The 16110-nt window shown below is 41.6% G+C and overlaps 2 protein-coding genes across 11 annotated transcripts in view; one reads left to right on the plus strand and one right to left on the minus strand.

Moving 5' to 3' along the window:
* Positions 1-16110, plus strand: part of EVC (EvC ciliary complex subunit 1) — an 80956-nt gene that overhangs the window by 48895 nt on the left and 15951 nt on the right. For 7 of the 9 annotated variants that reach the window (XM_037385012.1, XM_037384999.1, XM_037385022.1 and 4 more), the window contains 3 exons: positions 1939-2065; positions 2332-2425; positions 3606-3717. In XM_037385012.1, coding sequence (XP_037240909.1) covers positions 1939-2065; positions 2332-2425; positions 3606-3717 — 333 coding nt within the window. Of the gene's footprint in view, positions 1-1938; positions 2066-2331; positions 2426-3605; positions 3718-4685; positions 5849-16110 lie in introns of those variants that run through there. The other 2 variants (XM_037385037.1, XM_037385045.1) reach the window with 1 other exon arrangement.
* The window catches only part of CRMP1 (collapsin response mediator protein 1), a 52347-nt gene continuing 48164 nt past the window's right edge, over positions 11928-16110 (minus strand). For both annotated transcript variants that reach the window (XM_037385075.1, XM_037385083.1), the window contains exons 13-14: positions 14686-14851; positions 11928-12965 (exon numbers count right to left, since the gene is read on the minus strand). In XM_037385075.1, the coding sequence (XP_037240972.1) occupies positions 12874-12965; positions 14686-14851 (258 nt within the window). In that variant the 3' untranslated portion in view covers positions 11928-12873. The remainder of the gene's footprint in view (positions 12966-14685; positions 14852-16110) is intronic.

Genomic DNA, 16110 nt, shown 5'->3' on the forward strand with positions numbered 1-16110 from the left:
GACTGTATTTAAATGTCGTGAGTGTTTGCAGATCTTTATAAATATCTAGCTGAATAAATGTCTTGGGTTTGCATTTTAGATTTGTCTTTGATGGAGAAGAAATATCTGTTGCCAAATTACGTCTAACCTTTGATCTCAGAGAATTACTTTCTTATTAAATAAACTTTTTGATACTCATTAATTACAGGCTGGAAAAACTATACATAGACAGTTTGAAAAGAGAGAATGAAAAACAATGCCAAAACATATGCCAAATCTTAAAAGAAACTTGACATAAATATAGGATGGGAACCGATGCTGTCTAATTCATAATGTTTCATGCTCTCTGCTTTGAACATCAAAAGTGTTTGTTAGTTTGCTGTTGAGTAAACATATACCATAATGAAGAGAAAATGTTTGAAGCATAAATAATACTCAAAATGGCAAGAAAATTCCAGTGAATGCCTTGGACAATCAAGATTACTTGCACTAAATTTGGAGTGGAATCCCTCAAATGTTAATTAAATAAAGATCATATTTAATTCATTACTGATTTTATGAAACTTAGAGTCCAGACACAAAGCCCTGCAATTTCAAAAGGAGTAAGTTGTCATAAAAAGCTGTACAACTTGGCATGCAAATGATACATTTTTGTAATCATTTAATTTCTTTACTCTTGGTTTATTATCCAGAACAAGACAGCATCTGCAATTTTGATATTGTAAAGAAGTTAATTATTTTAGACATTCTGTCACTTCCAAATTGAAAGAAATCATTGCCTGCTTTCTGTTTTTCATCCTTGTTTGAACTAGTACAGAAGTGGATCCATGTAATAAAGGGCTTCATAAAAGATCTGTTAGTTATTCATTGTCAAGTTTATAATTTATTCTGCCATATAAATTCACTTCTACCCATTGTCTCAGTTTTTTCTCCCATAATCTATTCTAGTGTCTTAAAAGAAAATGCAATCAAATTGGCCTTCATGCAAGCAGAAATATGGTACTGAAAAATGTAACTGTTCAGTATCTAAGCTAGTGTCATAACCATTAGTAATCAACTCCATTTTCCTATTGTTGTTTCGATTTCCTTTACAGTCAAATCCCAGTCCTGTGTAAATTAATAACAAAATTTCCATTGATTTGTCTTAACTCCTATTAAACTCAACAGAGGTTGTTTTATTTCCTTTTGCCCTTGGTGCAGGGTTAGGAGTGTGAGTTCAAAAAGCGAATTTTGAAAGCTAAACTTCTGTAAGCATTGACCATTACAAGAGTGACTTAATTATGTGTAGATGTCAGAAACAGTTTGTCTGATCTCCTTCCCTGAGGAATGTGATGGGTGATTGATAGCATTTCTTCAAGGTAGACCAGGCAAGAGAACAGAAGAAATACAGATTCAGCAAAGCTGCAGCCATTCAGGTTCTACTGTGTTAATATTAATCTTTAAACCACAAAATAAAACAAGTGAAGAATATAGTTGTCAATGCTCCCAATTGCCAGGTGTTGAATTACGATGTTTCTGGCTCAGTCTCAATCTAGTACTGAAGAGCCCTGTGAATCAAATACCTATTTCTTAATCCCTTATCCTCACACCTGATCTTCTAACAGCTTGTATCTTTGGCAAGCAGACAGTGCAGCTGACTTTAGAAACATACAATGGTTTTGAAAGCAGACTTCAACATTAGAGCTGAACTACAGCTCCCAAGGTCCAGACATGGACAGCCCAAAGTCCTGCTGCAATTCCTACCTCCAAAAGGAGTTTGTATCCCATGGAGAGCCAAGGCAGGTTATTGTAATAAGTAAATCCATCTAAAAATCTACTGCAAAATTTTTTGTCCCAGCAGAAGCTGGATAGGCCAGAATTGTTAAAATTGTCTACAAAACCTTGTAAATATACTTTGCCAGGATTGTATTCCTCCTTTGAACTGAACAACATTAGTACTTTTAAATTTCTTTTGACCAGGATTGTGCTGCAGCAGCAGAAGGTTTTGGCTCAGTTTGAACTGCAGCAGCAAATTCGTCTGAAGTCTCTGAAACAGAAGCTTCTGGGATTGCATCACCTAGAAACTGAGTTGGAGAATCAGCTAAGGGTAAATCAGGGTAAAATGACTCATGGATCTGAAGCAGTCTGTTGCAAAACATCGGACAGGTTGTAAGGATCTCTTTGAAGTCCTAGTTGAAATCAGTGCTAAGATTCACCACTGTCTTCTAGGAAATGCTTCCCTGATGCTAGCCATATTGTTTCCTGTGTTTCTGCAGTGACATACATCTTTTTTGTCATGCCACATGTAGAATAACATAACCCAGAATCAAGCTGTGTTGTGTTAACTGACTTCTGGTTTATCCTTTCGTGCAGGAAGCAGAGCAGGACTTTGTGAGTGAGTTGGCTGTGCTGACCCGAGTTCCAGTGGCTGTGAAGAAGCAGCCTTCCAAAAGGAGCAAGCCAGCAGGTTCGTACAGTCCTGAACTGTTTAAAAAAACCCGCATCATTCAACATATCAGCATGTATTTTGCAATATAATACAGTGGAGTTTCAGGAGAGATTTTTTTGTCGATGCCATTTCCATAATCGGGATGTAGAAACATAAGGCAACTTTCCAAGGTCACCCAGCTCACCAGAGTAGCTGGGTGTCACCATTCCTCACTCCAGAGCAGTCCTTTGGCCAATAGATCTCATTGTGTCCACTGAGGTAGGCTTTGCCTTGCTCAAACAAAAATTATTTTTCTTGTCTTTATCATGTTTTCTAGAAATAACTCTGTTCACCTCAACTGCTAAGTCTTTGGGAGGACAGCAAAGCTGAATCACCCAGCTTTCATTCTCATGGTAGAATGGAAGAATCACCTTCCCACACACATGCTCAAAAGTTAAAATATTACTGAATCAGGAAACTTGAAATATTTATATGAATTTACTGCAGTTTTAACAAATTAGACTAATCATTATTCAAGAGATACTTAGGGACAAATTGTCAGAATAGCAGCTGTGTTTCCTGATCCCCATTTGGAGTAGAGCGTGCAAATTCTCATCCTGTGAACCATGCAGTCCTTCTGTCATTATCAGAATGAAACATTTGGCATTACGTCTGAAAGGTGCTGAAAGCTGAGATTGGGCGTCCAAAAGGGAAAAGCAGATTATTCACTTGGACATTTATGAAGTCTGTCTCCCCCGTCAGTTGTTTCTCAAGCATGCAGAGCTGTTTGCCCTGGTAGGCACTGTGACCCCAGGGACACACATGGAAGCTTAGCTCAGGGCCCTAAAACCAGTGACTTTTTAACATCAGATTGTTCTGATTCAAATCACATAAGATTATGAATGGGCTTTTACTCTGTTTGCTGGTAGTAAAAAGCCATTTTTAATTGCTTGCGAAGAAAATATATGATAGGGCTTTCAACTGTTGCATTTCATGGAAACTAGTGTCCAGCAAGTGTGAAAGTTCAAGGTCTGCTCTGTGAGAACTAACCAATGGTAAAAACCCCAATATGCTAGGCTAATGTAAAGTGGGATGATGTCCTTGAAATAATAACATGTATGAAGCAGAGTGTACGTTTTTGCTTTAGGTTGATCAAAACCAAACAATCTGTACTGTGATTCTTTTTTTTTTTTTTATCCACATATATTTGACAATTCAGGGGAAAAAACAAACTCGGAAAGGAAGACCTTTCAGTCACCAGAATCAGCAGACAAAGATGATTCTCATGAGAATATTCAAGAGCTCCCTGGACTGACTTCTGGCTTATGCAGGTACAGTAGAGGCTAAAAGACTGGTATGTGAAAAGCTATAAAAAGGAGTACAAAATCTACTTCATAAGCAGGTGTGTCCATCGAACCCAAACTATGATGCCTACACTAGCTGAGCTTCTTCCTTAATGTAGGAAAATCATCTGAGTTTGCTTGTCTGTGCTGCTGTGTATTTAATAAATAACTTGATTTTTAGGTAGAGAAATGAGAAATACTGTTTCCAAATTTCCTTTAATTATTTTTTTTAAAACCTGAGTCACAGACTGTATAAATCAGCAGAGACAAGTGAATCCAATGGAACTAGGCTGACATGTAGCAACCAAAATATGGTCTGTGGTATTTAGGCTTTCAACTTCCACCTTTATTTCAGGAACAAAGGCAAGCGCCAGTCTTTGGCTGATGAGGGTAGCAGCTCTAACAATGATTTTCTTGATAGATGTTTCAGTTGGCTTATGCTGGGGTGCTAACTAGAGAAGAAATGGCTACAAACCTGAAAGATGCCAGCTGATTACTACGGGCAGATCAAACCAGCCAGCTGGTCGCTGGGGCTTGATATATTGAGCAGAGAAAATCCTGTTGACAGGCAAAGCAAACAGTTGGTTCTCAGGAGCCACAGGCCTTTGGGGAAAAGTATTTATCCCCTGAGTGACCTCAGCCTGGGACTGACTTGAGGAGATGGCTCCTTTCCCTGATGGCATCAACCCTTTTCACACACTCCTTTCCCACAGCCAGCAAGGGATACGTATATAGGGAACAGGGACCCAACAAAGGAACGTTTATCTTTATGCAACTTTGTTTTGGCAGCCTCAACAGAGGCAGCTGAAACCAGTGAGTGCAGGAGTTATAGCAAGCGCCTTTCTTCTCTTACAAAAATTAATTTAGTTTAAGAGAGAAGTGTAGCATTTTAAACCCTCTGTCTACAATTTTTTGGTTTTTGTTTTTTGGTTTTTTTTGTTCTTTATTTCTTTCAGAGACAGGTTACAGAGTCCACATAAAGGGGAAACTGAACTAAGGAAAAACTCAAAGTTGCTGAAAAAAAGAGCCAACAGGTAGTAAAAGCATTTATATGAGCTGTCTGAACATGGTACCAAAGCCCGCTTCTGGGGAATCTCAGCAGGTATAAATACTTACTGAGCTGCTTTACTGAGGAACAACGGGGAACATCAATAACAACAGAAATCATCTTCAGCTACAGACCAAGAATCAATCCCGACTTCCTTTAGCAGTCAATAAAACATTCCCACTTGGTTTTGGTAAGGGGGAGCAGGGAAGTCTTTAATATAAACCCTTCCAGATTATTTGTGGAATGTGGAGGGGAGTTAGTTTTAGATTAGGATTGTACCTGAGGAAAGTGCGCTTGTAGAACAGATCCACACTAGGCTGGTTGCGCAGGTACCCGGTGCGTCTCAGTAAGGCTTCATTACAACAGTGATGTACCATTTGCTTTTGAGCTGTAGATGCAGTAGTCCTAATATTTTGTGATTGCTGCTTTGGACTAACAAAAATAGACAGGAATGTAAACAGTATGTAAACCAACTTCAGATGGTATTGGTACATCAAAATATGACCTTTGGTCTCTCTTTTGTTACGTTTTAGTGCTTCCAAGGCTGTTGTATGCTTTTTAAAAATTTGTACAAAGATAATTATAAATCTGTTTCTTTGCATTTGTCTCAGATGTCAAATTATTATTTTTTGGAAGAATGAGACAAAACCAGTTTACTGTTTCATTTTTTATACTCTAGTCCTCTTCCTTAAGGACACTTTTTTGTTTCCAGCATAGTTTGTTATGCTCATTATGTTTCCTGTGAGAATTCTTGTTATGCAAAGCAGCTAGTTCTTACTGGCTGTACAGAACACCTGTATAGTGTAATAAATTGCCCCACTTAAGCAATCTTACAGCTTTCATGAAATTAAAATTTTCTGCCTTTTAAAAATTAACATACATTTGCTAATGAAAAGGTTGTCCTTTGGTGCTTGATGGAAAAATAGTACGTCAGTTTTGCAGTTAACCTCAGATAAAAGTGCTGACACACAAATGACTTTACCAGGCGTGTTACACGCAATTGTTAATGGTTAATTTTCACCTCAATCATTGTAAAAATTTTTTTTATTATAAATTGTACAACTTCAAGCATTTGATTCGGGTATTTCAGTACTTGGGATCTATGGTCTCTCTGCCTTCCTGATCTGGGCATTTTAGTTGCTGCTTATTCGGTTTCTTTTAAACGGATGCAGCCTGTTTACCTCAGTTTGAACATCTTAATCCTGCAGCGCGCTCTGTGTAGGTGGCAAGAAGAAAGATTTTAATACGGGGGTTGGTGATGTTTTAAACCACACAGCGCAGCAGTTAGGATGCAGCGTATCCACCCAAGCAGGATCTCTATAATCACCTGAGTGGGGTCTCTAATGAATTAGCCGAGCCGGGTCGCTAACCTCCGGAGCAGGTCCCCGGGCTGCCCTGCGGCTCCCGTGGCTGCGCGGGGCTGGCAGGGCTTTCTCCGGCCGTTGGTGCGGAGCGGCTCCGACGGCCCCAAAGGCAGGGCAGCAGCGCCCTCTCCTGGGCAGCTGGCGGCTTTTCACCCCCCTGCTCGTGGGGGTGGTGGGCCGGGAGCAGCTAGGAGGAGCCGGGGAGGGTGCGGGCACTTCCCTGCGGAATTTCTACAAAAGGCCGTTTCCTTTCTTCTCTCACAGGCACGTTAGCTTCCTGGTAAAACACCCACTACTCTCGCCCCTGTTACTGACTTCTCAGTCTCCTTGAGTAACTCCAGGGGTCCACTCTCCTGTTTAAAGACACGTGCAGATTTTGTGCTTAGTATGGCACTTGCCATCACTCCCTGCCAGCGGGGCAGATGCTGAACAAGACAGTTTCATTAGACCAAGAAACAAGTGTAGCAAATGCCAAGCTAAGCTCACAACAGTTGGCTTTCAGTTAAGCACTGTTCAACTTTTATGTTAGGTTATAGATTAGATTGGATAAGACCTTTAAGATCATCAAGTCGAATCATTAACCCAGCATTGCCAACTCCACCACTAAACAATGTCCCTAAGCACCACATCTACACATCTTTTAAATACCTCCAAGGATGGTGATTCAACCACTTCCCTGAGCAGCCTATTCCAATGCTTGATAACCCTTTCAGTGAAGAATTTTTTTCTAATATCCAATGTAACCCTCCCCTGGCATTATGTTATGTTGTTACATTGGTATATTTTTCAACTTTAACCATGGTGGCAGTATCTGTATCCTGCTCCTGGCATAGTCATTGCAGAGTGGGGATTTTTTACCTCTGGCCCCTCAGTTCAGTTTAAATGCATGTGTCTGCTTATTTCTGAGCCAACACAGAACAGTACAGAGACCGAGATTTTTTTCCTGATGCTGTAAAATACTTTATCACCAGCCGGATGAGCACAGCTTATTGCAATAGTCACAAGTTCCAGCACAGACACACCAGTTGCCCATCAGGAAGAAAAAATTCTTTGCCATGAAACAGGTGAATCGCTGGAACGGGTAATTCAGAGAGAATGCAGAACATCCGTCCTTGGAGACTTACAACTGGACAACATCCTGATTAACCCAACTTTGAAGTTAGCCCCTTTTATTTTGGGAGGGGCTGGACCCCTTCCAATCTAAATCTTTCCATGATTCTAATATTCCTTCCTGCTGATTTATTACTGAAATGTTTGGTGCTTCTTTCCCATACCTCTGTATCTTACCTGTGTTTTAAGTGATGGTAGAAGTTGCTCGCAAGACAGGGATTGTGCCTAGAGAATCCCTGGGAGATAAACTGCTGAACAGTTTTGCCAGCTGAGAGCAGTCTCCAGCATAGAGATGTCAGATGAGGGAAAATGGGATACCTAGGCACCAGTCACGGCTCCAAAGACTCGCTTTATAGTGTAAATCTCTAAAGCACCCTCTCTTTAGTTTATTCCGGAGGGACTGACAGGGAGCTTTGATCATCCTTTACAGGTACATATCTAAAACACTTGCTGCAGAAATTTAGGGAGAAAATGCATGCCTTTTTTCTCCTTTTTTAAGCTTCAAGGGCAGCAAGTTACTACAGCAGTTTATGATTGTGCTCAACCTCATTCACAGCTTTTTGACAAGGGCATATATCAAACAAACTGTAAGCATAGTGTTAAGAGTTGTTCAGTGCATTGTATATCATGCAAGAATCAAAATAGCCCACAATAGTCTCTCTGCTGTAGCAGAATGTGGAAAGCCTTATACTGCCGAAGTCTGCTGAGAGGTGGCCTGGACCACATGAAGAGGTATGCAACTTAATGAAATTGTACTTGGGACATTCAGGCTGGTGCCTATTAAAACTGCAGCATGGGCAGCTTCCTGATGTAAGCAAGCACTCCTAAGGCACACATGAAGATCTTTTGATCAGCCCATGCACATAGGAACCGAATACTGGGGCAAGCACCAGATTAGCACCTTCACTTTCTCCATCATGGCATCTACAACAGTCTTTGGGAGCTATACTCACACCCAGAGATCATCATCTACAACAGTTCCGTTGTGTTTCTTCCATGCGTTCAGCAGAGACTATGGAGGGATTCATGTGCAGCTGCCCAGCCTGCCCTGTGCTGTCTGGGAGCTGCCTCTGCGCTGGAAGGGCTCCTGGTCTGGGCACCATCACAGCTGCGGCCACTGCTGCACTGCAGAGCATCGGGGAGGGGGCAAGAGGCTGGCTCTGCTAGCTGAAGACTTCCAGAAACAGCATTGCAGTCACTGAAGCATTAGCAGTCGGCTTGCTTCCAGTTGTGAGGAAGAAGCTGCTAAGCTTTTTAAAGTAGTATCTTATGACTATGTATTTAAAAGTAGCCTTGCACGTACAGTTCACAGTGGTAGAAAATTACAGAATAGGCAGTTGGGGAGGGGGGCTGAGACCTGACGATCCCTATCACTGCAAATATTTGGTTGGTTACATGATACCCGACAGTATCCCAAACTCTGCATTTTTGCTGTGTTGTAAGATATTATTCCCTCTCCTATACACAATTTATTTTCAGTTGAATACCCCTCACTCACCACTGAAATACATGCAGAAAGCTTATGTGAATTTCACAACAATCACGATAAAAAAACTAACCTCACATCAGTTTGTTTAGATCACTGAGATTTAATACGGGCTAGGTCTAAATGGCAAGAATTAGCTGGTGCCAAGTAGACGAGCTTGACACTTTCTCATTGTGCATTAAGCTGTGCAACTCCTTGGTCTAGGAAGCCATAAATGCCAAGATTTTACTTGGGTTTAAAAGGGTGTTGGCAAATTCATGGCAAAAAATTTAACTGCCTGCTACGGAGTACAACGATGATGATGCTTCCCAAGAAATTACAAGGCACTGAAACTGAGGGAAACATTAGCATTGTATGTTTGCTTTTTTCTTCTGGCCTCACTTAAGCTTATGTTGTTGGTTACTGGAACCTAGAGCAGGTGGTCATCCGGCCTGGTCCAGTCTGTGTTTTTAGTTTTTAAGGTCAAAGATCAGCATATTGCTAAGAGAAACATGTAACGGCTGGCATAGCTGTCAGCTTTGCTACAGTCTGAGCATCATAATTAACAGGCTTTGCTACAAACACTAAAATTCAAACACGTAACTACAGTGCTCTGGTAGCAGATGAACTGGTCCAAACTATCACTTGGGAAACAATCCCTGGATGCAGCCTTCTCATCCACATCACTTGATTGACAAAGCTAGTTCTTACACTGGTCATAGGGACAAATTTTAAGAGGTCTGCAGTTGCCAATAGGGAAGAGCCAGTTTTACATCATTATCAGGTATTAAAAGGACATAGCCCTGCTGCAAATTTTTTGAAGCTTGATGATTCAAAAAGCATGAAAGCTTTGCACTGCTTGCTTCTTGCAGCTAACAGCAGCTCCTGATCCACAGTTTACACCATCTCACAGCTTGGTGCTCCTACAAGGGAACAAGCTCAAATACAGTTTCCGATTCTGCAGATGTACTCAGAATCACCAGCTAATGCACATTTTATTCTTTTATTTTTTTAAGGACCGATTAGTGATGTAGGGACAGGGGCATGGCTGTGAAATAGACCTCCAGGTGGGAAGAGAAGCACCACATACCTTGCTTTGTTTAAAGCCCCCATGAGCAATCTCTCTGGTAGCGTATCACGATGATCCAGGTGAGGCATCCGTCACCTCACCTGGTGACCATGCAGTAAGGTACCTGTGCTCCAGAAAAATGCTGCTTGAATGACATCCAGGTAGTATTGCATGTCCTGAGCGGGGAGACCCAGGCACAGCACAGGATCCTTGGGCTTCCTGCAGCCCTCGCAGCAGCAGCAGTCAGGCTGCGGGGGCTTATGAACATCATGAGCACACTGGCATAGTTCTCCTTGGAGGAACAGCAGTTACATTGACCTGACATGCACAGTCTTGTTCACAGAAGCACTGAACCACAAAGTGCCTCACAAACACCCACATGTGTATTTATTCATGGACACATCACCACGAAAGTATAAATGCATGTTAACAGCAGTGGGTCTTGACACGCTTGTAGACAAAAGGTTCTTTGCTTTAGGATCCTGTTGAGCTTGTAGGAAAAGTGGAATCCGTCAATGCTAGTTACACAACAGTCATTTCTGTCACCTCAGGTTTGACCAGCCTCACAGATGGAGTCGTTTTCCTTGGTGAGCAACCACTGCTACTTGCACAAACACACACAAGAAAAATCGCTAAGGAAATTGTAACCAGCAGTTCCAAAATTTTCACACTATGGCAAGTTTGCCTCAGTTTCACAAACCGGCTTTATTTCTATTGCCAGAACTGATGCTGGCTCTCTCAGCGCTCATAACGGGTTGGAACAGGACAGCAGAGATGGATACTTGGCATTTCAGGATTGTCCTACCTCCTAGGCTGTGGGTTATTCCAGGGCAGGTTGTCCTCAGGCTTCTCTGCTAGTGTTATTTTACATCATACAAAAATCCTGACCCACTGAGTGAGCAAATTATTTTACTTCATGTCATATAAAATACCTGAACCACCAAATAAGCGAAGAAGCCTAGGGATGAGGGCACTCTCCAAGCAGTAGGAAACACTGATTTGAATCCTTAGCAAAAGGTATTGTTCATGAAAAGCTTTATTTGTCTCTTTAATTTGGGAGCAGTCAGTTCAGTTCACTGCAGGCTGAATTGCAGTGATTCTTTACTGGTTCAAATCAAAGCAAAAAGAAAAGCTGGCTCTTCAGACCTGGTTTTCAGACCAAGCTGACCAACATGGGGTTTTCCAGGGTACCGGTTCCTTTCCCGGGCAAGCTGGAGCTGACAGCATACTGACTCCAGAATGAGATGACGGGCTTCATGTAGGCTGCTTTCCAAAACTATATTTTTGTATGCCTCGTGCACCTGGCGTGCACCACATGCCCTGTGCCAACAGAATTTATTCCTGCACAGAAGGGATGGATAGGAGCTAAGGGGTGAAGCATCACAGCTAGAGAAAACCATTCCGCAGCACCACCACGCTGCTATAAGGCCTATCCTGGTGCAGCTTTGTAGGGCAGACAAGGGCGAAGTGGCACAAGGCACAGGGAGGTATTTTGCTGACCTACTTCACAGCACCCCACGCCTCCCACATCTGCGACGCAATCAGACAAGGAAAAAACAATGGAAAAGGGTTTTTAACATAGCTTGTGAGTCAGAAAGACAAGGAGAAAGCATTTCCTTCACTCTCACAGACAGAATTCAAGCCTGCTTTCCTCACCTTACCTGCAGCAATGTTGTCTTCGTGCCATCCCTACACGCTATCCCAATTAAGTCAGCAGAGAAAACCAGTATTGAAGTCAAATACAGCTTAGGCCAAACTGGGGCACTGCAGACTGGCTCTCTGTTTACCACAGATGAAGATGATGGCAATCAATTACCATTTAAAGCCAATCAGATGCAGACCTCAAGGTCTTGAGAGAAAGCTAATTTAGGTCTCATTTAGCCAAAACTGAGGCAGCTGCAATGTCAACCACTGTCACATCAGTAGCACGTCACGTTGTTACCATCAGCTCTATTTAATAAAGGCAGATTATGGCATGCTATAGTAAGCATATGCAGATATCTATACATTTAACACCCCCTGTGATCTAAGGAGGTTCTTTCTTTCACACGTCAACCTAAAGACAATGTCTCTGGAGTTTCTCCATTCTAAATTTTCAATCATTGAGCAACAGCATTGGAAAGCAGAGGAAGACGCTTACCCATCAATTCATTTCCTTTATTTCACAAGCTTTGAATTCAGAAATTGAACCATGACTAGTAGATCTTGATACGGTAGAGTAAGTAAAAATGCATGTGATTACAAAGGAAAAACTTTGTACAAAAAACTTTAAAAATCCGACAGCAACTTGGATTATTTGTAAGTACCAAAAATCTCATGCAGAAGGAGAGCACTACTGCCCAGGTGGAGAAATCCCTGCAGGGGTGGCAATGGCACTGGTATGTATAAATTATGTCTCTGTCTAAAATGGAAACAAGAAGGACACAGACTTGGAACGTACCGAGTGGGAACAGACAGGTGCTACAGAGACCATTTGTCATTACGTGTCCTGATAATTTTCTGTGTCTGAGAGAAGTGCTTCTTGGGTTTATAATAAATTAAAGATGAAACAGAAGCTGCCTATACTACTCTACTGCATACTTTCAAGATGGCCATTTTCTTCCTTCATAAGTGTTTTTGGTGGTGTTTCTCAAATAGGGAAATTAATCTTGGCATTGTGTCTAGTCAATTGTTGGCAACGTGTTCTAAAGGGACTCACTCACAGAATGCAACTTGCATAAGTAACTCAGTAACATGCATTAACTACTCTAATACAGCGAAAGGATGCAAAGGAACCATCATTCAGTTACGAGACGAAGCTAAAACCTGTAGTCACTAAAGGGGCAATGGAAGCACCATGCTTTAAGGTGACTATGGCATGAAAGCACAATTGTGAGGCAAGTAGTTCCAAGCAAACACACCACACTATTATCACCTCTTCCTATACAAAAAAAAAAAAAAAAAGAAAAAAAAAGAAAAAAAAAAGACATTTCTGTTTTTATTTCCATTAGTACCAAATAAAACTGTGGGTTTGATACACAGATACTGAAGGGAACAGACAGTATTCCCATGAGCCTTCATCCTTGTGTTTCTTGTCCATCACCATTTTTCAGCCAAGACTGGTAATATTAGAGCGGCCACCCGGAGGTGCCACGATGCGGTGGCCAGTACGGCGGGGGTTGTTGTCATCTATCTGAGCTCCTGCAACAACAGAAAATTAGTTAACAAAGCTACCAGAAGGAATAAACCACGAGCAGTGAGATTTTACATGCCTAGTTATAGCTATGCTCCCCTCAAACAGCGATCAGCTGGTTTCTCTTGACTCAAGTGCCAAGCAGATCTCCAACACACATTTCTGTGCCTACCTGCAGTTGTCTTCAATAAAAAGTGTAGGATTCAATGTTTGGGATCTGATTGATGCTCACCCTGCATAGGGAATTGTTTTCCAGTGACTTGAAGAAAAGCCCAGGCAGGGACGACAGCCTACAGACTAGATTCCCTTACTGAGATCAGACCCTGACAGAAATTATTACCGTTATAACTACAAAAAAATCCCAAAACCTGTATGTATGTGCAAAGTGGATTTTTCAGACCTGCCCCACTGATTTAGAATACCTGTTCCTACTGTGTCCGTGGGTCAACAGTACAGTAAATCTGATGTTAGCAATCATAAATCCATGAGGAAAGGAGCACTGAGCTGATGTAAACTCACACCCACTTCAAACTGCATTTTAAAATGTTGAAAGGTTAAACAATGTGACAGCAAGCTTGCTGCCAGGCCAAATATTGTCTGATCACACTCAAGCTTCCTAATGGCAAACTACCGTAAAAGCACAGGATCATTTTAAATGCTACCGCAGTCTCTGGCTCTGCTTCATTTCATACGAACGCAGCAATGTGTTTGCCTAATTTGCATAAAATTTGTACCACTAAATGCCTTGGTAGTACCCAGATCCAGCAGTAGACTGTGAAACCACAGCTTCAGATGCCTATGTGCGCTTGTTATTATTAGAGGTCAAATTTCTAAGCACTTTTTTTTGCTTTATATAGCTTTACCTGTCTGTATATGCTCACCATGGCCCCAGGTGTACGGGCAAAAATATACTGCGACTCACTAGAAGGGTTTTTAAACTATTTGTTCTCCTTGGGCTTTCTTCCAGAAGTTTCATTTAGTTTCTAAAGACAGAATCTGTCAGGGAGGAAAGCTCCACCACTGGCTCCCAAAGGGGAGAAAATCCAGTGACTTTCCTAACATCATAAGGAGCCACTTATTTACCAATTGGGCCGTAGACTTTTGAAGGGTAAGGATTTGACACACTTTTAAATGACTTCAGATGACAAGAATTATTTCCAACAACCCCCAAGGATGATTTTCCAGTCTATTTCTTATGTACCATGGAAAATCTTTTGGGCACCAAGAGCAAAGAGGACAAGAAATACTCTGATTTGCATATGAACAGCTTCTGCACATGCTTTGCCTGCCACAGGACAGTTGAGGTTTCCATGTCTAGCAGTCTCTGGTGATGCAGCAAGAAATAAATCTGAGATGTGTGAGCCACATGGGTTGTACCAGACCCAAGTCCCGTCAGCTGCACATACCACCAAGGGGCCTCAGCCACATCAGCCAGAGACCTCCACTAACTGTAATGGGCCAGGGAAGTAACATTAAAAGATTGCAGGCAGAGAAGAATTTTAGACTGCAAACATTCTGGATATTGGGCAATGCGTAAAATATTACTAGGGAAAGAATGTATAAAAACATATATGTACACATACATATATATATATGTAAGTATATGCATGTATGTGAGTATATGTAATCCTTTCATAGGCGATTAAAGAAGTATTTATAATTGAAATTTATCACAAATAATCCATAGTCATGGCTTTATAACATTTCTGTTGAGTCAGGCTGACTTACCTGATAAGCTAAAATTGGATTGATGGAGGTTTCTGATTGGTGGGGGCTGGTTTTTGGCAGGGGAGGATTTAGTTGAGGGTGCAGGAGTTGCATATTTTGGCGTAGCTGGGATTTCATACACAGGGCCATCATACATTCCTCTGGCGACTCCTTGCAGTCCTCCCACCTAGATCAAGAGGAGAATAAAAATGTAGACACTGAATGCTCTGATAACGCTCCCTAACGATACTCCTGCCTAAATGCCGAGACCACTGAGCACAGAGCTATATTCAGCATTAGCTGAATTAAAAACACATCTACACTCTCATCAAAGCTACAATCTGCTTTACATACAAAGGAAATTATAAAACTACCTCCCTGCATTTGTAAGAGAGAGATCCCGATTAGGCTTCCCTCACAGTCAATGGGGAGAAATGGGATTCAAAAGAACAAGTCTGACCAAAGATGTTTATTTTAAGTAAGATCAGCCACCACCACCTCTTCTCCCTCCACCCAGAGGCTGTTCAGCAGGGTGGGTTCAGCTGCTGAATCCCACTCGGGTTGTTACAAGACCAATACTCACTATACTGATTGCAGCAGTTTCACTCCTGCCTGTATTTTCTCTGCTCCTCCCCTTCAGAAGTCTCATTATTTTTACCAGAGATCATTGAAAAGCGGTGGCAATTTTTTAAATTAAAACTTCGAAAGTTTCCACTTCTTGCCATCAACTAGAAAAGCAATTATATGCTAGACTGTGGCATGGGACCCGTTCTTTCATTATTTGTCAATGGGATATCTGTCATTTGAGCTCTGACTTCAGTCTGAGGTCTCTAGATTTTATCCCTGTACAGTTCCTACAATGAATATGAGAAAAGACAATCAAAACAGCTTCATTGGCCTTAAAATCACAGGAATCTAGGAAACAGTATTTTTAAACGACAGTTCCAATTTTCAGGAAGAACCTGAATTTATTGAATTTCAGAATCCAAGGCTCATCACAAAGATCAGAAATCTCTGCCTTACAAGATTATTGTTCCAGAGCCATTTCCCCAACAGTGGAATTAAAATACCATATAGAAGGACACTATTCACAGGGGTCTGATCCAGCCTTTACAGAAATCAATGTGTTTTCCTTGCTTCACGTGATGGGGACATCAGGCTCTGAAGAGCCACGTCTTGCAGGCTGAGCCAAAACTAATGCCCATAACAGAGCTGCTGCCCATCACAGAAATGAATCCATCGTTCAGGGACCCACAAAGGCAGGAATTTATACTGCTGTCCCTGCATCAGGGATAAATTTATACTGCTATCCTTGCCAGTTACAGCTTGGCAGCCCCTTGTTTGACACAGGCTTTGTATATTCCTCTGTCATGCACTGACATATTCATATGGTGGCTGATATGACTGTCATTGGGGTTCTCTAAATATTTCCAACGGATAAAATTT

This window comes from Falco rusticolus, chromosome 1 (genome assembly GCF_015220075.1).
Source record: "Falco rusticolus isolate bFalRus1 chromosome 1, bFalRus1.pri, whole genome shotgun sequence".
In the NCBI taxonomy this organism is placed as follows: domain Eukaryota; kingdom Metazoa; phylum Chordata; class Aves; order Falconiformes; family Falconidae; genus Falco; species Falco rusticolus.